Source organism: Girardinichthys multiradiatus, chromosome 3, assembly GCF_021462225.1.
Source record: "Girardinichthys multiradiatus isolate DD_20200921_A chromosome 3, DD_fGirMul_XY1, whole genome shotgun sequence".
In the NCBI taxonomy this organism is placed as follows: domain Eukaryota; kingdom Metazoa; phylum Chordata; class Actinopteri; order Cyprinodontiformes; family Goodeidae; genus Girardinichthys; species Girardinichthys multiradiatus.
The window spans coordinates 29,974,680-29,998,564 of NC_061796.1; the positions used below are offsets into that span (position 1 = coordinate 29,974,680).

General features: G+C 38.3%; 1 protein-coding gene across 1 annotated transcript in view; it reads right to left on the reverse strand.

The window, feature by feature from the left end:
• pitpnc1b (phosphatidylinositol transfer protein cytoplasmic 1b) overlaps window positions 1-23,385 on the reverse strand; it is a 32,161-nt gene extending 8,776 nt beyond the window's left edge. Inside the window, exons 1-5 of the mRNA XM_047361000.1 lie at window positions 22,837-23,385; window positions 13,050-13,198; window positions 3,640-3,728; window positions 2,329-2,336; window positions 2,130-2,201 (exon numbers count right to left, since the gene is read on the reverse strand). Coding sequence (XP_047216956.1) covers window positions 2,130-2,201; window positions 2,329-2,336; window positions 3,640-3,728; window positions 13,050-13,198; window positions 22,837-22,884 — 366 coding nt within the window. The 5' untranslated portion in view covers window positions 22,885-23,385. The remainder of the gene's footprint in view (window positions 1-2,129; window positions 2,202-2,328; window positions 2,337-3,639; window positions 3,729-13,049; window positions 13,199-22,836) is intronic.
• Window positions 23,386-23,885: the final 500 nt, after the last annotated feature.

A 23,885-nucleotide genomic window follows, 5' to 3' on the forward strand; every position in this document is an offset into this window, starting at 1 on the left:
CTCATTCTCATGGAATGTGTTGCAGTAGCTGGAGGTGTTCAGTTTCCTTATTCAGTCTGTTCTTGTTACAAAACTCAATCTGCTTTGTATTGTCTCCCCATGTTTTTTATCGTGTAGACGCAATATTGCTCAGTGTGGGATTTCTGAGCTGGCTTGAAAAGGGTAAAAGAGCAATGGAGGAGCTGCAAAGATCAACTGCTCAGGTGGGAGAATCTGTTGGCAGGACAGCTTTTAGTCTCCACAATTATGGCGTTTATCGCAGTGACATGGATGTTCAATTGTTGAAAGAAAGCCAAAAGGGTTCCCCTCTGCAGTTTGCCACCAATATAGGGGACACAGCAAACCTGTAAAAGGTGGACTGGTCAAATGAAACAAGAATCTAACTTCTGACCAACATGCAAAATGCTACTTGTGGCAAAAAACCCGAAGTGAATAATGGGCAGTGCGAGGATCATGTTGTGAAGAGGCTTCACTTAAATCATAGGGAAAAGGGATGGGACAAAATGCAAAGAGAATACTGGAAGAAAACCTGTTCAAGGCTGCAAAAGACTACAACTTCCTTCTGGAAGACAAACCTTAAACATGTGATGAGCTAAAAGCATATTTGCGTTAGAATGGCTCAGACTTACACCATGTCTCATGCTCTTTCCACTGCACAATTATGTGGTATTTTATGTTGTCCTAGAGGTCATTGCAAACCTCCAATGATATAAAGCCCAATCCATGCTTATTGAGACCCTTGGTAGAGATGTACCAAAAGCCTTAAATTAATTTATCTTTATTGCAGTATGTGGTGACAGAACAAATTTGGGTGTAGCCTTGTTCATCACATCAAGAGGAGCCAGTTGAGGTGGCTCGGGCATCTATATCGGATGCCTCCTGGACGCCTTCCTCGGGAGGTGTTCCAGGCACGTCCCACCGGGAGGAGGCCCAGGACACGCTGGAGGGACTATGTCTCTTGGCTGGCCTGGGAACACCTTGGACTCCACCCGGAGGAGCTGGAGGAGGTGTCTGGGGAGAGGGACGTCTGGGCGTCTCTGCTGCCCCCGCGACCCGGTCCCGGATAAAGCGGAAGATGACGAGTACAAGTTCATCACTATTTTTAAAATTATTTTTATTAACTGAATCATTATTAATTTTAGTCTGTAGTCTAACTTTTCTTTACTTGCCTCTTTTGTGCCACTGCTAAATATTTTTTTATGTTTTCTTTTGTCATGTTTTCATCATCTAAAGCACTTTGAATTGTCTCGTTACTCAAATGCTATAAAAATAACTTTGTCAAATGAGCATGTATTGGTGAGCAGCCATTACACCACTCCCCACCCCAAATTTCTTGATTTAGGATTAGGTTACACACTTGTACTTTATTTGAATGATATGTTCTCTTGTCTTGCCCATTTTGAAGAGTCGCTAATTAAAGGGTTTTTTATATGTGTTGCTGCATATTTATACTTCAATGGGAAACGGAAGGCATCAGTTACTAATTAAAAGTTCCTTGACATGCTGACTTATTAAGGTAAATTATAAATAAGAAAATAAATCACCAGGTAATTTAGGTTTATAGTAATTTCATGGGGTGCAAGTAATTGTGGCACCAAGGATTTAAAAAAAATCTAATTATTAATCATTGAGAGATTATGCGACTGCAATCAAAGCCTAATTTATTTTCAAGCCTTTTCAACATCTTTGCCAGGGGTACCAATACATACATAAGAGAGCTGTAAAAATAAGATTTAGATCACTCCTCTCAATAAGCAGAAGTATCTAAATTGTGGCAGGTTGGGTCTTGTTTTTTACTTTCATTAGGAGCAGAAACAAGGGGCCAGGCAGAGATGTAATTGCTTGTGGATTTCTGTCCAAGTGTGTTGATGTGCATTGCCGATGGACAAAATGCAGCATGGCAGCCATGATCAGCACACTGCACGTCTGGTTAATAGATCTGCCAATAGTGCATTTTGTGCTTTGCTTGTTTTCCTTGTAATGGCCACATCAATTTGATGAACGTTTTTGTGGCGCTGCAAAGAAAATTGCAATTCCTCTCATTCCCCTTTTGTCTCTCTCTCTCTCTCTCTTCCCTCAGTTCTATCACTCCATCTTTCTTGCTTCCTCTCTGTTAGGCCTATACTCACATTGTCATTACTGCCGTTGTTGTTTTCAAACCTTGTCTCAATGCAAATGCTGAACCTGGGAACGAATGATACCTACATGAGGTAGACATGGGAAACATACAGAGGGTGAAGGCAGGCAGCAGATTAAATCCAGAGATCTCTAAAAATAAATGAGCACAATTGTGTTCATGTTAAAGAGATTATGTGTGAGAATACTTACGGAGTACTCTGCAACAGCAGCGACATTTAATATAGATAGAAAGAAATACCAAATGAATTACCATAAAAAATTAGCAACACACGTATGCCACAAACAACTGCATGCAATGCATGCATACATATGCATCTCAGTTAATTACAATGTAATTCAAAAAATTTATAATTTGATTATTATAGCTTACATCCAATGAAACCTTACTTAGTTTAAAGGAAAATTAAAATAAAACATAAGACCAATAAAAAAACAAGTATTTTTAATACAAAAACATCAGCCTACTAAAATGTATGTCTGTGTACTGTAAAGTATATGTATTCAATATTTGGTCAGGGCTTCTTTTGCATGAATAACTGCATCAACGCAGCATGGCATGGAGGCGATCAGTCTGGTTCTGCTGAGGTGTTAAGGAAGCCCAGGTTACTTTAATAGCAGCCTTCGACTTCTCTGCATTATTGGATCTGATGTCACTAATGTCCTTGTTGACAATACTTCACACATTCTTCATGGGGTTTAGGTTAGGGCAGTCTAGCACAGTGATGCCATGGTAATTAAAGCAGGTATTGGTAATTTTGGTATTTGCCAACACTGCCAAAATTACCAAGGTACTGCTGAAAAATTAAATCAGCATCTCCATAAAACTTGTCAGCTAAGGGAACCAAGTTAAGGGCTTTAAAAACTCCTGTTAGACAACTGTGCTGACTTGATAAAACAAAGTGGACCAACACCAGCAGATAAAATGGCTCCCCAAATCTTTACAGACTTTGGAAACATCACACTGGACCTCAAACAATTTGAATCTGTGCCTCTCCACTCCTCTAGACTATGAGACCTTGATTTCTAAAATGAAATTCAAAATGTACTTATTTGAAAAGGGGACTTTGGACTACTGAGTAACAGTCCAGTCTGTTTTCTCCTCCCCGTATAACAAGCATCTGATGTGTCTGGGTTTAGGAGTAGCTTAACATATGTAATCCGGCAGTTGTAGCCCCTGTCGTGGACACGTCTGGGTGTGGTGACCCTTGAAGCACTGACTCCAGCCACAGTCCATCCCTTATTAAACTCCCCCAAACTCTTGAATGGGCTTGGCCTAACAATCCTCTCAACGCTGTTTTCTTCCCACTCAAGTTCCATTAATATGTTGCGATACAGCACTCTGAACACCCAGCTTTATTAGTAATGATCATTTTGTTGGTTTAACCTTCTTGTGGAGCATGCAAATAACAGTCAGCAGGACAACTTTCAAGTAAGGAATTCACCAATGATTTATCTATCGATAACTGTTGCTGAGCATTTCTCCAAGTAAGAAATTTCCACCTGTGATGGTGAAGGGATAGAAGTTCCAGGCCTTTTCTGTCACATAGAAGAATCGTGGGACAAAAGCTTTAATCCAGGAAGGCAGTTTACTGAAATCAGAAACAAAGGAAAGAATCACAATCTCATAATGATTTAAGGATGGGAAGAGGGAGATTAAAGATGAAGACAAAGAAATGCAAGTGCTTTATGGGGACATTTAGAGCTAGATTACCTGTATGCCACTTCCACCACAGTATTCATTTGTATGACTCATTCTCAATTACAGCTGCGGTGATTAATTGCTTCAAACTCACATGTGGGAATAGAACAGGAGTTCAGTTCGTTGTGCAGTCACTGTACCGATGTGCATGAGTGTACTTCTGAGCGAGAGTGTTTCTTTTGAGAGTTTATTTAAGGATTAAAACTTAAGTTTCTAGTAGTGGTTGGAATAAGGCTTGAGGTTCCATTAGGGTAATGAGTTGGGTTAGGGAACAACTCATAGTAATTCTTGTTGTTTTTTAGAGCAGATTTTCTTTATAAACACAAATATATTATGACAACATAATAAATAAAACAACACAGTGTAATAAATCTTGAAATCATTCATTCAGTAGCTTAAATTCAACCTTAAAGGAAATTAAAGTGCTCTTTTATTTGGTTTAAACTGCACTTTGCTGGCAATTACAGTGTGTGGTATTCAGACCATGGCTTATTTATGCTGCAGTATAGTTGCAAGAAAGAACAAGTACATGGCATACATGGTTGATAAACCATGAAGGGATTTGTAAAGGAAATACATTAAAAAGAGCAGTTTCACCTTTTAGAAAATATGCTTATACATTAATTTGGCATGCAGCACATAGACATAAAAACACTCTAAATTATGTCATTTCAATGTGATAGTATAACACTCTCATTTGCTTACATCAGGGTTTTAGGTTTTGCAATGAAGGGGTTTTCCCACCATATTATTTCAAGTGCTAAATGGCAGTGGTGCTACAAATTTTTCATTTTGAAATTCCAGAGTTTTCTAGATTTTGTTCTAGTAGAGTTTTACATCATCTATGACATTTGTGTAGAAAGCGTACATACTTAATTTCTATTTCCTGTATATTCCATGAATCACATAGCCTGACACAGCAATTTCTTTTTTGGGGAGTGGTGGGGGATATTTGGACAAACTTACATCAACAGTATTTCAGAATCTACAATACTTACTTTTTAGGCAAAAAAAAGAGAAGGTGAAATAACCTTTATTTGATTTTTGAATAAGTGTGTGTTATCTGGGTTTCTGCTGGTAATTCAAAATCCAAAACAATTAATGAGTTGGACCGAAACCTAAGGTTTGACAAATCGTAGATTAAAAATATTAAAAATAAAAACCAACCCTTCTAAACCATAAAATCTGTACCTTGTAAGTAATGAAAATTGCTTTTATTTTCAAACATTGACACAGCTTTCTCTTTTGCATACTTAACCAGAGTCTGAACCCTTTAAGTGTTCGCTTAGCACCAGTTTAATATGTTTCCACCACCAAAAGCATCAAGTTTGTCTCTGTTAAACTGGTGCGGTCTCAGTACCAGCACTTTACTGGGCCAGAGAAACCACCTGGAGGCATGCTCATGGAGACCAGCCAATTGCAACGTTTAAAACACTGAAGTTTCATTTGTTTTTATTCGGCGACATTTAAGACAAAGACAGTAAAGACTAATAAAAGCTAGAATTAGCACTGGAATGAGCTCACTGTCATTTTTCTGCTGTTTAATTAAATATCTTTCCATCAGGGAGTTTTATGTGGGTCAAAATGCCACATTGAGCTCTGCTTAGAATTGCTGACTGCAGTTAAAAATGTTTCCAAATCTGTTTATAAAAACATTTATTTCTAGTAAAGGCTGTTCAAAGAGCAGCTGGTTAGGAGTGCAGGAACATTCACAAACACAGGCTGTCGTTTAAAACAGCGTTAATGAATTAGGTTGAATTAGGCTGGTGGACTTGGGACATCTGTTTGCAGGGATACGGAGATAAATAATTTGATGAATGTGTTAAACTGTTACCCAGAACTGTAACTGTTATACTGAAATAAAACAAGAGGATCAAATGTTTAGTGCAGACATTTGCGCTGGACAGAAATGGTCAAATATATTATTTTCCAGAAGTCCAAGTCAAAACAGATGTCTTTGAGGGCATCTTTAAGTTAGGTCTCATCATGTTTAAGAGGTTGCTGGCAGCAATGAACTCAGGAGCAGCATGGTGAGTAAACAGATTTAATAAATTAAACAATAACTGACAAAAGATGAACTTGGAACATAGGCAGGCAGAGAAATGGAGCATGGAGCAGAGTAAAGATGACGGAGCAGTCAAATGGAAGATCCCAGCAGAAAACAACGACAACCAAACAGTATATATACACAGGGAGAGAGTGAAGAGAAAGTCAGAGCAATCAGGTGAGAATGAATAACAGCTGAGACCAATGAAGGGAGAGGGAGCTGAGGGAGAAGAGAAAGATAGCAGGAGGATACAGAGAGGAATACAAAATGAACATAGAAGGAACTAAGAACCAGGGCCCGTATTGACAAAGAATCCTACGACTAAAAGTAACTTCTAGTGACGTCATTCTTAGAAAAATCTTAGAATTTCTCGAATTATGAGATTTTTCTAAGAATTTTCCCTCGGTAAAATAAAAGTTACTCGCAAAGTACTTTATGCCTCAAGAGAGCTCCTAAAGTGAACAAATGTTAAGAGTAGTGAGGAGGACCTTTAATGAGCCTAAGATTGTCCTAAGCAGAGAAGATGGCATAAAGACAGAGAGAAAGGAGAAATATTCTCTCCTCTGATTACTATGAGCGTTTTGTTCTTTTTAACAACCAATGAAAGCTCTTAAAAGACAGCGTCATACCTAGCAATGGGGTCAACCACACCTCCTGTCGTCTCCTTGCTCAGAGTTGCTCTCAGCAGCGAACTGAATTACTCTAATGCCTGGTTCACAAGGCAGGATTTTTATGCTGATTTTTGATCCGATGTTCCCCTTCTGACAAACCTCAATCCTCGTGATGGCTCTTAAGATAATCTTATGAAATATAATTCTGCTGCGTGTGGTGTGTCAAAAGTGATCTAGTCTGCTTGGGAGGACGTTGGGACCGCTATCTTACTGTGTGGGGTGTTATGCAAGGACATGCAACCTGTTGAATGTGACGTGTAGCCAATCAGAAAGCGAGGTGACGTAAACACAGAAGGGAATTACTCTGAACTAACGTTTGATCTTGAGAGCGTTTATGAGATTTCCTGACTGACATCTGAATGTTCGTGAGTGAAATCGGTTCGTATGTGGTGTGTTGTGCTCCCCATTTGGCTTGACACAACACGCTGTAGGACCAAACTTGTTATATCTAAGATTTGTTATCGTCACGTGTGGGGTGGGTCTCTCAGGTTTTGAAAAATCAGCCGACAATTTGAAAATCTTGCTGAAACTCCTTAGTTGGAATTTTTAAGCTAAGATAGGAGCTCTCCGAGACGACACTGAGAATTTTTGTGAATAGGAGCCCTGATCTACAAAGAATGAGAAAAAAAGGGCAGCAACAAGAGAACATAAACAACAGAGATAAATAAGGACACTTAAATTTAAACACATAACAAGTATTTCTTCTGAAGTCCAATTCAAATCTCAGGCCTCTAATAACTAAAAGAACATTTTTAATCAAATGCAGGCCATCTAGTTTGCCAGTAACACTGAACTCTTGCAGATTATGAATTCAGACCTGTATTGTTTGTCCTTAGGTTTAATTTGACACAAACATTTAAGAATTATCTTGTAATCTTTTATCTTTTAATGTAACATGAAAACAACTGTTATGAGCTTCTTTGTATTATGTTTTACTGATAGAAAAATAACTTTATTAGAAATATAAAAATGTATTTACTTTCACAGAGATTAATGGTAAATTTCTGAATAAATCAAGCAAACTGTTTTTTTCTTTTTTCTTGGTGATGATGTAGTTAATACCTATTCATCCTTTTGTTCATATTGTCTACTCCTTTACTAGTCTACCATATATGGTATGGAGGGGATATTTTTTCCCACTCTGAGTCAGGCCATGTTTAGTATTTTTGGAAAACCATGGTCTAAACCTAAATCTTGTCAAATCTAAGCAGTAAAAATGTTGCAAAATACAATAAAATGAATGATGCGCAGTGTGGTGAGTTAATAAGAGAATGTCAAACATCTAAATGGTCAGAACAGGATGTACTTTTATTTTGATAACCCAGAAGTGTATCATTAGTGAGGCAGTCATTCTACCAGTGAGATAATAAAATGTCACAGTTTGGTTGTGTTTTTCTTTTGTATGGTTCACGTCTCAGACCAAGATTCTAACTTAGGTCTTGAATGTGTCCAAAACAAATCATGTTTTTGTGCCTTAAGTGAGACTCGACTCACTATCTCTCTCGCACTATAGCTGCTTTGCTGGAAAAACTCAATTGATGGTCTTTTTGTCCTTTGTATGAATAACTGACTTCCAAAAATCACATCCCTGAACACTCCTTTAACTGGTAGATGTTGTATTCACCAAACTAGTGTTTGATTCAATTGAAAGAAAAATAGACTAAGGATCAACACTGCAAAAAATACATATTTTGAATGTCGCCTGCAAAGGCATGGCATCATTTGCACTGATGACCAAAAATGTAAGAAGATGGACCAGTTCCAGAACTTTGGGTTTCTACTTTTAAGGCTAGGCTTAAAACTTTCCTTTTTGATAAAGCTTATAGTTAGAGTGGCTTAGGTTATCCTGAGCTATCTCTGTAGTTATGCTGCTATAGGCTTAGGCTGCTGGAGGACATAATGACCACTTTCACTGTCTCTCAGCTACATTCTCCCACTACTCTCCAATTTTGCATTATTTGCTGTTATTTCAGCTTCTAACTTTATGTTCTCTCTCTTTTCTCTTCCTAGAAGCTACACCTGGCCTGACTGTGTCTACCTGTGACACCTTTCTGGAGAGGGGCATCGTCCAAGCTTCTGCTGGCAACAACTTAATGCTCACCCTCTACCGATGATCCACTTGGCCCTGTCTTTCAGTGTTTAACCCTTTCTGTCTCCTAGACATGGCAATTGACTGAGCTTTTACTGTGACTAACTCTATGTGCTCTCTTTCAGACTCTAACCTTAAAAACTGGCTCAGAGTTGATCTGTTCTTTCTTTCTAGATGAAACGACTAAAGGAGCTACATCCATTAACATTTATTTTTCCTTCCCATAGAAAGGACTCCTGGATCAGTGCTTCTTTGTTCTCTTTGTGTCTCTGCTCTGTTCTCTCAAACCCCCAGTCGGTTGTGGCAGATGGCCACTCACACTGAGCCTGGTTCTGCTGGAGGTTTCTTCCTGTTAAAGGGAGTTTTTCCTCTCCACTGTCGCTACATGCATGCTCAGTATGAGGGATTGCTGCAAAGTCAACTCCAGTGACTGTCCACTGTCTCTACATGCTCATCCAGGAGGAGAGAATGCTGTAAATCTCTAGAAAAACATTTTATCCAATTTGAATAAATAACTGAATCTGACTGAACTGTTAAATGGTTAGGATTAATTGGAATGTATGTACCTGACTTTTGTGAAGTGCCTTGAGACAACATGTGTTGTGAATTGGCGCTATATAAATAAACTGAATTGAATTGGTCAGGTCTGGTGAAAATACCTTCTAGGATGCATGTTCCAAGTTCTGGGTCATAAAGGAGATCCAAAAGACTGTTGTTCAATGCTGGTCCACAACAAAGAACACAAGCAAGCAGTCCATGGGATGGAAATCAAGATGCTCCACTGATTAGGGTAGACCATGTCACAAATTAAGCCATGAAAGAGTCCCATCATGCAAAAAATACAGAAAGTATGCTTTGCTTTTGATAGTGGGACCATGTTATGTATAACATTAAGGTGTCTGTTGTAAAACTTTTTTTTTTAAATTGCCTTGTATTGTTTTACTGGCTTATCCCAAGAGATCATTCAGAAATGAACCAAGCAAGCAAGATTCTGCTGTACTGCCGCCTCTGTGTTTAACACATGAATGCCAAAAAGAACAACAAGAAGATGATCAGGTAGCAGCAAGGTGCAAACGTGTCATCATCAGTGTTTTACATCCAGCTAATCAACTCTGTGAGCACTTTAGGAATGAAAAGGGCACAAAGTTGGAGGAAAATCTTTGTGATGGTACGTGTTTGATTTGATCAATTAGTATGATATTTTACCCTGACAGACTGTCATGTTTTTAAATGGAATTATGTTAGGCCTTACTAATAAACTGTGTATGAAATCCTGATTGACATGTGTTAGGCTAATCGTTGCTTCACTTGCTATCCTATAAGTATTTAGTTGTCACAGTAAAAAAGGACATAGCTATCAGATAATTGTATACCCTTAGCACTCCAAGCTCAATATGAAGCATAGCCATAACGGTAATCTCTAACCTAAATCATAAACATTATCTTTGGTGGACCGGTTGCCCAGAAGGTAGCCAAAACTGATTAACTCAAAATACCACTTGAGCAGATTTTGCTCAAGTGGTAACTGATGTTACCCCGACGCACATTTGGCGTTATAGCATGCACCAGCTCAGCCAGGCTTTCACATATTCTTTGGACATGTATACACAAACTTGCTCCACTGCTATAAAATTTATATAAGTGCTACACCAGTCACAGCATTGATCCAATAATAGTATAACTTATTCTCATGCAATCCTATGCAGATGCATGTCTGCACTGATAGAAATTCACTCTTTCTGCATGCTGATCTCCTGAACTGACAGCAACCTGACATACGTTCTGATTAATTCAGCTAACAACCTTCCACAGGAGCTGCTGGTCATCTTCTACACTACCATTATCCAGTCTGTCCTGTCTTCGTCCATCTCAGTGTGGTTTGGCTCATCCACAAAACAGGACAGATCCAGGCTGTAATGAACAATCAGGTCTGCAGAGAGAATCATCAGAGCTGACCTTCCCTCCATCCAGGACTTATACAGGTCTAGGGTCAGGAAAAGGGCAGCTAAAATCTCTGCAGACCCCACACACCCTGCACACAAACTGTTTAGGTTTTTACCTTCAGGTCGGCGCTACAGAGCTCTATTTGCTAAAACCAGGCTCCACAGACAGTTTCTCCCCCCCAGGCTGTCTCTCTGATGAACACAGTGAACACCTTACAGCCTGAGTAGTCAGCCACTCTGCTGTGAAGCTAAATAAATGCATTTGCACTATCACCACCGGCCTCTAATTTTTCTTTTTCTTTACATTGAAAATGGCTGTACATACACATACCTGTACATACTGCTCCTTTTTATCCTTATTTTAATTCCCTCCAAAGTTTACATATTTAAACTTTATGTCTGTATGCTGTGAACAACATCAGTTACCAGTCTTTTCATGTAAACAAATGTGAAAATACTTACCCAGCTTGCAACAGTTTTCAGCACACAATTGTATTTAATTAATGATTGTTCAAACTAGATATTGTAAAAGTTGCTGAGGCAATAAAATGTTTTTAAATTAGAATACGAAAACCCATTATTCAGGACTTTCCTTCCAAGTGCAGCTTGTGTAGGAACTAAAAGACTTATCCCTTTGCCATCCAAGTACATTACAAAAACAGCTAGGACACCCATACTCGTTGGCATGGCGTAGGAGTTTGGGAAAGAAGTAGGAATAAACGTTGAAAACTTATTTTTGCTTAAGGACATGCTGACTGTCTGCCACCACACACTAGTTTTACTGTTTATAATTTTCCTATAGAAAGTACACCTGGTTCAGTGCTTCAGCCCTTATTTATGTCCTCTCATCCACCAGATCATGGCAAATGGTCGCTCATATTGGGTCTGGTTCTGCTGGAGGTTTCTTCTTGTCAAATGTGTCATTTTTCTCCCCTGCTGCCTATGCTTTCTCAGGCTAAGTGACTACAGCGAAGCAATGGTTTAATCTCATCTGGTGGTTTCCTAAAATAGACTAAATCAATTTATTCTGAATTTGAAGGTATGTATTTGGATAAGTGTTGGGCTTCTTTTTTAAATTAAATTGTCCTGAGGTTATGTTTGTTTTGAACTGAGAAATATTCAAACAAAATAAATTAATAACGTAGAGATGAAGAGTTATTCATGAGTAAGGCTTTTAGGGTTTAACATTAATTTAATTGGAGTTTTTTATGTCTAACATCACGAGGAAGGATCATAAATAAATTATCTCATTACTTCTGCAATAAAGACGTTTTAAAAAAATGTTTTGGTATTAAGTATTCAATTACAGAAGAATATATATATTTTTTAACAGCAGTCTATTAAAATGAACAAGCAATTAGTGGCTATTAGAGACATTAAAATTTTACAGACTTTCACATTGCCTTTCACTTTTCACACAAATGTCCATCAGTTTTATGCAGCTTAAATTCAGCTCATTTAAACTAGTAGTGAATTGCTCAGAAAAAAAAAGAAAACAGTGTTGGCAGAAACACGTTCTTCGTGAGATGCGGTACATGTGCGAAATGCGTTCTCCAAGCTGCCTGAAGGCAAAATTTTAAGTAATAAATTAATGTATTTATACTTCTGTGGTATCCTTGGGTATGCCTCCAAGGGAGTTTATTCCTGACTGTAAACTCAAATAAAATACACGAAACGGGAGGAAAAATCTAGCTTATTAATTAACCTACTGCAATGGATTTGCAAATTTAGAACAAAATCAATAATTAAGGACAACAACTTCACCTGTACTTATATATGTGTATGTGTATACATGAATTAAATTATCCAAAGCTACAGTTATTTCAAACTGTTAAATATAACGTTTCTGCTTTCAGCAAAAAAATTTTCCCACTTAAACCTTCATTAATAGACACGCTACTGATTAATGATTGGGATGATAAAAATTAGCTCCACTGGTAACGCTAATATTTTTTTTTTGATGATCTTCACATTTAGTTCACTTGCTTTAAAGCTTTTGACAGCTTCATTTCCGACACTAAGAAGGAAAATGACGAGAGGCTTAAATTTCTTTCAGATCCTGCAATTACAGCCATCAAGATGATGTGGACGTTTTCCTCCCAGCTGGAGGCCTGTACTTACACAATTAGAACACTTAAAGGTTTACTGGATGATGAGCTCAGGGAATAATAACAGCTTCCACTTTAACTCACAGTAAGCCTATTGCAGACAAAATGAGTCCTGGACCTTGGATGTAGACAGGTTACAGTCCACACCAAGTGCTATTGTGTGGAAATTATGCTTTTTTTGCTTGTCTGAAGCTTGGATCTAAAAGATGTGAAGCTTTACAGGAGGGCAAGAGACTGCAGATGAAACAGCATCTGTTGTCAGAATGATAGAACTGACAACTTAAGGCTGGGACTGGGGTTGCAAACAGGATTATTGGTACAGCAACACAATCTTTAAAGATTTGATCCCATACCTGCTGAGGTAGATTCTCTTCTCAGTCAGCTGTCCGGGGCCATGCTGAGGGTGAGTATCCGGCTCATTCCTCACCACCTCCACTCCCTCACCCCCATCGCTCTGCTCACAGCTGTGCTTACTGATCATATAGAGCTGCCCAATCTTGTACTGGAACCCGGGAATGGATCCGGATGATGTTCATGGTGGTGAGACACAGAGAAAAAAAAAACAAAAAAAACATTTGTATTTAGAAAACTTGTTACAAAAAGCAAACATTATTGAAAATCTTTTTTTTTTTTTCCATGGAAAGTACCCCTGCAGAAGTGCATCTCTCTTTTTCCTGGACAGAATCTTCAGCAGAGCTATTGTTATGTTTAATATTGTATACTCCGGCTTCAGTGCTTTCTTGCTTAGGTGTGTCACTCTTTGTTGGATAGACCAATTAAAATAGCTCCTGCTATCATTGACTGTGCACTATTTCTTTTTCTATTCAGTTGATTCCTTCTGGTAAGTGTTTGGCAGCAGCTTATTCCTAGATGAAGCAAATAAACAAGCTTTTTCTGTCATAAATCGCAGTTTGTGGTAGGACTAAAGTGCAGAGAAGAGGTCAGGAGCATGATGAATGAAGGTAAGAAGAGCTTAATATTCCTCTTACTCACAGAGCCAAGACAGGGAAACCAGGAGTATCCAGAAATAGAGACAGACCAGAACTGAGAGTAACCAGGTATAACCAGGTGCAACACAGGGTATTAACAACAAGGATATCAATGACGTAAACAACACAAGGATTCAGCGGTGAACTAAGACAACTAAGACACTTAAAAACAAACAGGAAATGCAGTCAGAACCAATGAAAGGCAAGACCAGGTAATCAAGGAAAACACAGAACAAGTGTGGGTGACACTACTGGGAGACAGAGGGAGTGAAACCAATTAACAAGACAAGACACAGAATTAAAGGTATAATAAACAAAAACACAAACCCAAAGCTCAGTCACTGGCTGGGTATGACATGTTCTCCCGTTAACTGTGTACCATTTGTTTTTCTCCCTGTAGAGAGTACTCCTTGCTCAGTACTTCTCTGTTTAGAAGTGTATTTTCCTTGATGTAGCCAGTGATTAAGCTTTTCCAAGAATTAACAGTTTGTTTCTCTTCCCTGTAGAAAGTACTCCTTGCACAATGATTCTGTGTTTAGCTGTGTGTCTTTCCTGGAAGGAGCTAGTGCTGCCTTCAGCTTTATGTACTGTTTTTTTTCACATACTCCTGGATCAGTGCTTTTTCAGTCTCCTGGCTGTCCTCTCAACACCCAGCTTATCACAACAAATGGCTGCTAATACTGAGCCTGATTCTGATGCAATTTTCCTCCATGTGGAGAAGGCGGTTCCTCTCCACTGTCACCTCATGTTTGCTCAGCGCTGCAAAGTCAACAACTCAATGCAACCCAAGTCTGAGGGACAAGGACACAACACTGCTATGACAGCTCTAGTGGCATCAGTTGCCAGTGCCAGACAGTGACTGTTGTTTGTTAGCTTTAAGCTTCTCAATTAACAAAATGCGTTAATTAATTTACTTTTTATGTGTCCTCTTTGGTAAAAAGAGTTAGCTCATGTCTGCAGATTGCGTTATTGATAGCCAAATGTTCAATCTGCACGTTTACTCATGATAATTAGCTGCAGCAGCTCAGTGTATGAATGACAGTTAATTAGTATTTCCAGATATTTCATTCTTAGCATCACAGGGCTAGCTTTAGATTGAAATGCTGGGTTCTTTTTTGGGTCAAACAACATGTTCTTGTAAGAAAACTAACTGTACATGGACATACAGAGTTTGAGTAATGCAACCAATGGCAACCTCAGAAGAACTCTTTTTACAGCTACATCACTGTACTACAGTTAAAACAGACTATTTATGTGTGGAAACGTATTACTTTCAACTACTTGGGTTCCCTGCTTCTATACCAGGTTTACTATGCTGGTCAAACTATGGCAGAAATTCAATTTAGTTTATTTATCTAGGGCCAATTCATAACTAATATTATCTCAAGGCACTTAAAAAAATAACAATAATAAAAATTCTATTCAATCATAAAGAAGGATTCAAAGTTGATTATTTACATTCCAGTTGAATACTAGTTATTAAACAATTCAGTTAAGTTCACTTTATTATTCAAATTGGCAAAAATGTCTTCTATCTAAGGGAATCCGTCAGTTTCCCTTGCTTTCCTTCTGCCTCAGCTGCTCTTCATTGTCTCCTGATTGACTCCCTTGCATCCTATGTCATTCTCCACACCTCCTTTAGTATTAAAGTTCCTTACTTCTCAATGTTCACTGCCAGGTTCTTCAATTCTACGGCCATGTCCTCTGGTTCTCCATCAAGTTTGCTTGGTTTTCTGCCCATTTTTATGTCCTGTTCTCCTTATGCCACATCATTTTGTAAGTTTCCATTTTAATTTAAATTTTTTAAAGAACTCCACTAGTTTTCATTTGCACTTGAGTCCCTAAACCCTACAGCAATGACACTTTACCACACTTTTGCAACTTTTAATTACCTTGTTTTTAGTTTCTTTGTCTTTGAACACCATCATTTTGTTTATGGTGCAAAAAGTTTACAGGCTAACGGTGGATCCTGCCATTTCTGTAGATCTTTCCTTGACACCACCCATCTAATTACTATTTCTGGCGAATTGACATATTCTCCCTTAATAATAACACCCATTTCCTGAAAATAGCAGCCTCTCCCCGACACCACAACAGTGGTTGATTAGAAGCGTGAGAAAGCTCACTAATATTCTTCATTGGAATTTGCACTTAGCACCACAAAACCTAAAGATATTCTGTATAAATACTCAGGAAGCAGTGAACACCCTCAGACGTGTCTTGGCATGGTAAATGGGTTGGAGCAGCTATGCAAGCTATGCCTGCCAGACAGTACTCCTTTAGTGTTGCTACTACTATGACTGTTAGTCAGCTGGTTATTCCAGCAGAAGTTATTCCAATAAGATCCCCTAATTTTAGGATTGTGCTCCTGTTGCACAGTTATTGTTTTTTACTATTTTTCTAACCCTTTAAGCCAACAGATGCTCTGACCACTCAAAATCAGAATCAGAATAAAGGTTTCTAGCATAAAATATTGCAGTACACAATGGGAAGTCCCTTAAAGCATCTTTGTAATTTTGGGCTAATGCAAAAATATTCACCCCCCTGTTGGCTTTGTTTTTTTACTTATTTTGTTACACTCCAACTTGTGATTTAAATGTTTTTAAATCTTATTTCATGTGATGGATCTGCACACAATAGTCTAAATTGATAAAGTGAAATGGGAAAAATATATAAACAAAGGAAAAAAAGAAAAAACAGAAATTTTGTTTGTGCATATATATCTACCCCCTATTGCTATGAAGCCCCTAAAAAGTTCTGGTAAAACCATTTACCCGTAAAAGTCACATGATTGGTGAAATGAAGTCCACCTGTGTGCAATCTAAGTGTCACGTGATCTGTTAGTATAAACACACCTTTTCTGAAAGGTCCCAGAGGCTGCAACACTACCAAGTAAGCGGCATCACATCATGCAGACCAAAGAGCTCTTCAAACAAGTCAGGAACAAAGTTGTTGAGAAGTACAAGTCAAGTCGTGATAAAAACATATCCAAATCTTTGATGTTCCCCTGGAGCATCATCAGATTTGTCATCTTCAAATAAAAAGCATGTGGTACCACAACAAACCTGCCAACAGGAAGGCCATCCACTAAAACTCACAGACCAGGCAAGGAGGGCATTAATCAGAGAAGCGGCACTAAAACAAAAGGTAAGACTAAAGGAGTTGCAGAGTTTCACAGCAGAGACTGGGGTAGCTGTCCATAGAACCACAATTGACTGGAAATTCCATAGAGATGGGCTTTCTGGAAGAGTGGCAAGCTATGTCTGGCAAAAACCCAACTCATCCCATCACCTCAAGAATACCAACCCCACAGTGAAACATGGTGGTGGCAGGATTATGCTGTGGGGATGTTTTTTAGCAGCAGGGACTGGGAAACTGAATCAAAGGAAAGATGGATGGTGCTAAATACAGGGTTATTCTTGAGCAAAACCTGTCAGTCTGTCTGATTTAAGACTGGGATGGAGGTTCACCTTCCAGCAGGACAATGACCCGAAGCATGCTGCTAAAGCAACACTGGAGTGGTTTAAGGGGAAACATTAAAATGTGCTGGAATGGCCTAGACAAAGTGCAAACCTAAATCCAATTTGGAATCTGTGTTTAGACTTGAAGATCGCTGTTCAGAAGTGAAAACCATCCAACATGAAAGAGCTGGAGCAGCTTTGCCTTGAGGAATATAGAAAAATCCCAGTAGCAAGATGTGACAAACTCACAGAGATTTATCCAAAGCGACCTACAGCTGTAATTACTGCAAAAGGTGGCTCTACAAATTACAGACTTTAGGGGGGGATGAACAGTTATGCACACTGAAGTTTTGTTATTTTGTCCTATTTGTTGTTTTACAGCATACAAAATAACACATCTTAAACGTTGTAGGCATGTTCTGTAAATGAAATGGTGCAAACTCTCAAACAATCCATTTTAATTCCAGGTTGTGAGGAAAAAAAACGTGAAAAATCCCAAGGGGCGGTGAGTACTTTTGCAAGTCACTGTAGGAATACGAAACAGAAGCTAAAATATGTCAAAAATATCACACAGGTAAAAATGTATTTCATAAAATTCACCTATAAAAGGTCTGGTATATCAAACTAGGAAGCTTTTATTTCCTTTCATGGATTGATGCAAAAATCTCCTATTATGAGGAAGTAGAAGAAGGAAAGAAAAACAGGCCACGGCCACAGCTGCTGTGTTAGGTTTTGTTTTGACAGACACTTGATCACGGCTTCTTCGGTGCAAGCTTTCTCTTTAGATTTTGTTTTTTTACCAGGCCATTGGTGTGTATAAATATTGCCCTGAAGTGTGTATTTCAGAATTTTTTTAATTTAGTTTGGCCAGGGAGGGTGAATGTATACAGTCCTAATGAGAAGGATGGGACTTTGTTCTCTGCTGCAGCACCAGTTTGTGCCCGATGCTGATGAGGCACTGTGAAAGGAATATTTTCTTTTACTGCTCCTTTGGGCATGTGAAGTGGTCCTCACTGTGCTCAGCCTAATAGAATCACTATTTTCAGAAATCTACAGTCCCTTTTTTGTCATATCTTTCTGCCTAAGTTATACAGTTTTATGCTTACTTCAAGTGTTAACCAGTGGCTCCTCTATTTCTGTAATTTATTGCAAATCATGGTTGAATTATACCCTAAAATCAAATAAGCTTTAATGCCATTACAATGACAACAATGGAGCAGTTTATTAAACGTAATCTGCTCCACTGTTGCCGTTGTGATGCAATTTATTTTGTTGCCCTACATTTGTGTTGCTCAAAAGCAGAGTTTTAATTAAAAGCACACAGAAAAAGAAAGAAAGAAAGAAAGAAAGAAAGACTACATACCATCTTTCACTGCTGACATCATGTGACACACCCTCTTGTTCCAATTACAGTGGAATGTCAACATTCAATATTTGCTCATTGGGTATTCATTGGACTTAATTAATCATAGTGATGTGTGCTTTAACACTGCAGCACTGAGCTCCTTCTAGACGTGTTATAGATCTTTTTACCTTATAATAATAATACCCTTTCAGGATACAGTTTAAAAGACGTTACTGTCCTTAAATCCCATGGACTGACCTGCTGTCATGTGTTACAAATTGACAGGTTTTTGTTACATGTTTTCTCCTACTGTTGTTTTTTTTTTTAAGACTAGTCTTAAAGCAATTCAATGGTCATGAATTCTGGAAAGGTGTAAATATAGCTTGTCACACCAGGATGGAAACTCTCCTGATGGTGTCTATGTGACTGCAAGTAAATGAGAAAACATATATAGTTTCCTTATGATTAACACCTCTCATATGAATATGTTCAGTTTCCATTTCCAGTGTTTAATTTGCTAAATAGAAAACACCTTGCTTCAGCAATCCCTTAGCCCTTTATTACTGTTTTGTTGGCAATAAAAAGTAATATTATTTTAAATGCTTTTCAGCATCAAATTTTAAATCAAAGTAGATTTAATGAAAACTATCTGGAAACAAATGAGTAATGTCCTTGAATGTAAGATGGGTCCTGTAAAGTAGTTTTACGCTGATAACTCTATTGACAGATTTTCAACTTTTTTGTAGTACAAATGGATTTTCCAATCAAAGTAGAAATTCCTTGTTATTAATTTAAATAATAATAGATATACACAATATTATATATAATAAAAATTAAGAGACTAATTAATGTAAAGGCATGGATTTTTTTCTGTGACATTTATTATATATTTCAAGAGAAGGTCTTGCTGGGGGGTTAGTTAGTCCATAACATGCTGTCACAATCTTTTCACTCCAAATAAAGAACGTTATATTTGTCATGATGTCACTGTCTTTTTTTAATTTACATTTTTGGGTTTCATATTTATGGATCAAACGATCTTTTGGGAATACAATTTTTATATTCTGAGTGCCTTTAAGAGGTCAGGGATTTATTAGCTGAATTAATCAGTAAGTCATACCGTCACTTTCAGTTTTATGCATCCAGCATGCCATGTGAGTGAATCTTCATCAGCTTGGACACCATAGCATAGCATAGTATGAGATTAAGTAAAGTTATATTCGGGTTATTGTTATTATTTCTGTCACACCTGCCATAATTCTGTAACAGTGGAAAGTACTTGTTAGATCATGAGCAAAAAATCTAACGACAATCGAGTGCACTTTAAAGGTACCTTTTATGAAAACACACTGGTTTGAAGATGAACCTACATCTACATCTCTCTGAAACACCAGGATGCATTCAAATGTAAATTAAAATTTCCCCTGGCATTCCACTGCTACAATAAGGGCCAAATCAGTCAAAGTGGGTAAACATCTGCCCCAGAAAACTGGCCCTGGTAGGGAGGTGGTCCTTTGGATGGACCCTGAAGCAGAGGTGGAGTCTTGTGCTAAACACTGACTATTCTCCATTTTTGTCACTTCTCAGTTTTAATTCCTCTACAGTTCGTATTATTTCTAAACTTTAAAGTATATGATAGGAGTAATTGGTATTCGTGTTTGCACACACAATATTTAATACAGCTTGCCAATGTTCAGTATCTGTGGTTTAAAGTGTTACATTTCAAATATATTAATAAAAAACAGCTAATCTTTGTGAACATATTAATTAAGTGAATTAAAGAAACACAGACCTTCACTGGAGGCCAAGAGATTAATGCTATTGTCGGCCTTTTTTATGGTTTAAACTAGAATGTTATTGTTTATGTTCCTAAATACAAAAAAAATCAATCAAACTCTACAGGATTATGGATCATTAACTGATTTTAAGTTTAAAAGTCGCAGAGAGCTGCTGCTGCTGTGTCTCTGCTCGGCTCCAAAGGCAAGTAAACATGGAGGTGTGTGTCGGTGAAATTCATTCAAAGTTTGCACTAGTTACACTTTTCCATAAGGTTTGGAGTGACTCCAAATGAGTAATAAATTGAAACTACTTTGAAAAACAGAAACAAAATGGTCTAGATAATTAAAAAGATTCAGGGAGATTAAGTTCTGTTGAATGAAACTTCAGTAACCCAGAGCTGAAACACGCTTTAAGTCTAACCATACTACCCACAATAAAACTTCAAATGGTACAAAAGTGCTTAAATTGTTGCGTTAACCATGAAAAAACATATAAATATTTTATCTATTGAAGGACAGCATGTACAATGGCCAGAGCACACAGACAACCGTAAAAGTGTTAACTTTTTTTCTATTAGCCAGTTCTTTTGTTGACAGCTCCAGGAAAGGAGCAAGAAAAGAAGTTCGAGTCTGTTATAAGTTCTCAAAAAGCCATAGCCTAATTTATTTTTGACCACATATAGAGATGCATAGTTCTGGGCCCAATCTGCAGGAACAGCAAAGTAATTAGAGTACAATACATATTTATCTTCTTGGGCATGCACACACCGTACAATAGGCTAGACTTACGCATGCATCGTGATTTAATTGGCCAAATGCTAATACTGTGAGCAGACCAGCCTCTGCACATGTGAGCTCACTGGAATGTACTATAAAAGTGTGTGAGTGTTGTTCTCAGGCGTGTATCTGATTGCAACAGACCTACTGATAGAAGGCTTTGCGAATACAATTCTCCTCTGTTTCTCAGATCCAACAAGATTATATGTAAAGAAAAGTAACATAGGCCTAAGTAACATACCATAAAACTGATGCATAAACAGATGCACAAACTAGCGGTGTATGTCTAGTATCAGTTTAAACAGTTAATAACCAATAAATGACTAACATAAGTTTAAACACAGTTAATCACAAAAAGTTAGTTCTAACAATAGTACTTTTGACAGAAGATGCTAATTATGCTAAACTTATTGCACTGCATCACAGAAATTGAGGGAAAATAATTAAGCAGAAAGTGTTGCTTAAAAATTCAGCCAGTAACTGCACACAAGCAGAAGCAAATGACATTGCACGTCAATCATATGGCTTCAAGTGAATGCATTTAGGAATCTAGACATGGTGAAAATGGCTTCATCCTGCAGGAGGATGTACCATGACACAAAGCTCAAATTATCTCAACCTGATTTCTTATACGTAACAATAAATTCACTGTACTCAAATGGCCCCCACTGACATCACCTCTCAATCCAGTAGAGCACCTTTGAGATCTGGTGGAATGAGAGATTCAGATCATGGATGTGCAGCTGACAGATCTACGTCAGCTATGCGAAGATTATTGTGGACCAAAATCTGTTATGAATGTCTGTGACAAAGAATTCTGGCTGTTCTGAAGGCAAAAATGTACTCCACTAGCAAGGTGTACCCAATAAAGTGACCAGTAAGTGTATATGGATCAGTGTCTTCCTCAACCAAAAGGAAATACTGTATCAACAACCTTACTGACTCAATCTACTACCTGAGCCACTGTCACCTGTAATCTTTTCAACAAGCGGAACGCAGCTCTCAGCATTTTTCGGCATGGTAGCACTGTATTGTGTTACAAAAGTGGTAACGGACATCAAAGATGAGCATAATCCACCTTTTTTAATGTGGAGTGTTGGTTTAAATGTCGTAAATGGCATGAAATGAAGTAGCCGTTTTGATTTGTTACATCCTCAGGCAAAGCTGCATTTGAACTTGCATTACACTCAGCCAAAAGAGGATTTGCTGCAAGCTGAAGTTTATGTGTGTACTGCACTGATACTGTAAATCCCATTCCGGACTGTTATTTGTCACTGTCATTGTTGTGGTAACAGATAGAGGTGAGCAATGGGGGTGGGGTGGGAAGTGGAGGTGAGGATGAGGACATTCCTTTTGAAGGACACTTGAGGGAGTAACGCTTCTTTTTCCTATAATAGGATCTCTGTGTGTATAAAACTGTAGGCCAATTTTTAACCAGTTTGACTAGTTTCTATGTTTGCTCTGTATGCTACACAAGTCCCTCATTTGTAAAGTTTGCACACACAAGAGGGAGAGTACTAACATTATAGCAGCTTGAATTTGTGAGGATAATGCCCAGGTGTCATGCATTGACCAGCCAAGAACGATTCAAGATCCAATGTGCAGAAACACTCAAAGACAAAGTTACACATTACCACATTAACACTTTTCTAGATTGCAAGTTGATTTTATACCAGCACATTCTAAATGAACCTGTTCTATAGTTCACAGGTATAGAGTTGTGGGAGGGTAATGGTTTTGTGTGTGTGTGTGTGTGTGTGTGCATGAGCGCGGGAAAGACAAACACTTACCTCCTCCGTTGTCAGTGGCATACATATGCGATACTCTTTCATCAACATCGTGCTGCTTCAGGGAAGGGTGTCTTTTTGGGTTTGTTTTTTTTTTATCTCTGCTGTCTCACTTGCATATTAGACCTGTTCAGACACGAAGCACATGGACCACAGTGACCTCTTTACTGTCGCTCTTCCCCGCCCCTCTTGTTTTGCTGGTGTCAGGAGTCCGTGGAGTTGAGTCCAGCTCTTTGTCAATGAATGTCTGCTGTTTTCTTACTTTTCCCCGCTCCTCAGAGGCTAGTCTCTGCTTTTTGTTTCTCTTCCTCAATTAATCTTGACTCGACTTCTTAGCTGCTGCAACTGCTCCCTCTTTGGCTGCTTCTTGTCTCCCTTTTCTGTCCTCTTTGATTGCTGTTGTCTCTCTGCCTTTCAGTTGCTGCAGTGAGAGCAAAGTGGTAATTAGCTAAGGTAAAAAAGAGCTCAGCTAACCAACCTTTCCTTTCCTGGCTCTGTCTGAGCTTTATGTAATTCCTCTGTATTTGTAACCTTCCTGTCTCTGCAGTGCTCCTCCTCTCTAAACCGGCCTCTACCGCTTTCAGTTCCTCTTACAAATTCCTGTGCCGTTTTCCTTCATTCCCTTTGAGAGCATTCATTCCCCGCCCAGTGTACGTTAATACCCTTTCACCAGTGTCATTTTCCTCACTATTTGATCTTTATCTGTTCTTTCGTTTCTGTCACTCAGATGGTTGTCAACAATAATTGTGTTCCTCTAACCAAGAACTTAAAGTCACGTAGCCTTTTTTCCGTCCATGGTTTCTGAATGTTTACATCAGTGGTACTTCTTGGTGTACATTTTTTGCAGGGTTGTACAGATGCATGCTGTCAGTATTTAGAGCTCATGAACACCAACAGCCACAAAGGTGAGTTGTGAAAGCACATATATCTTTTTTTCAGCCAAACTTTTCAAAAGAGAAGTAAAGTCAACAAAGCTTTGAGAACTTCCAGTAAAGTTAGCCACAAACAATTGTTGGTTGCTTATATGTGAAATCACATATTTACATGAACTG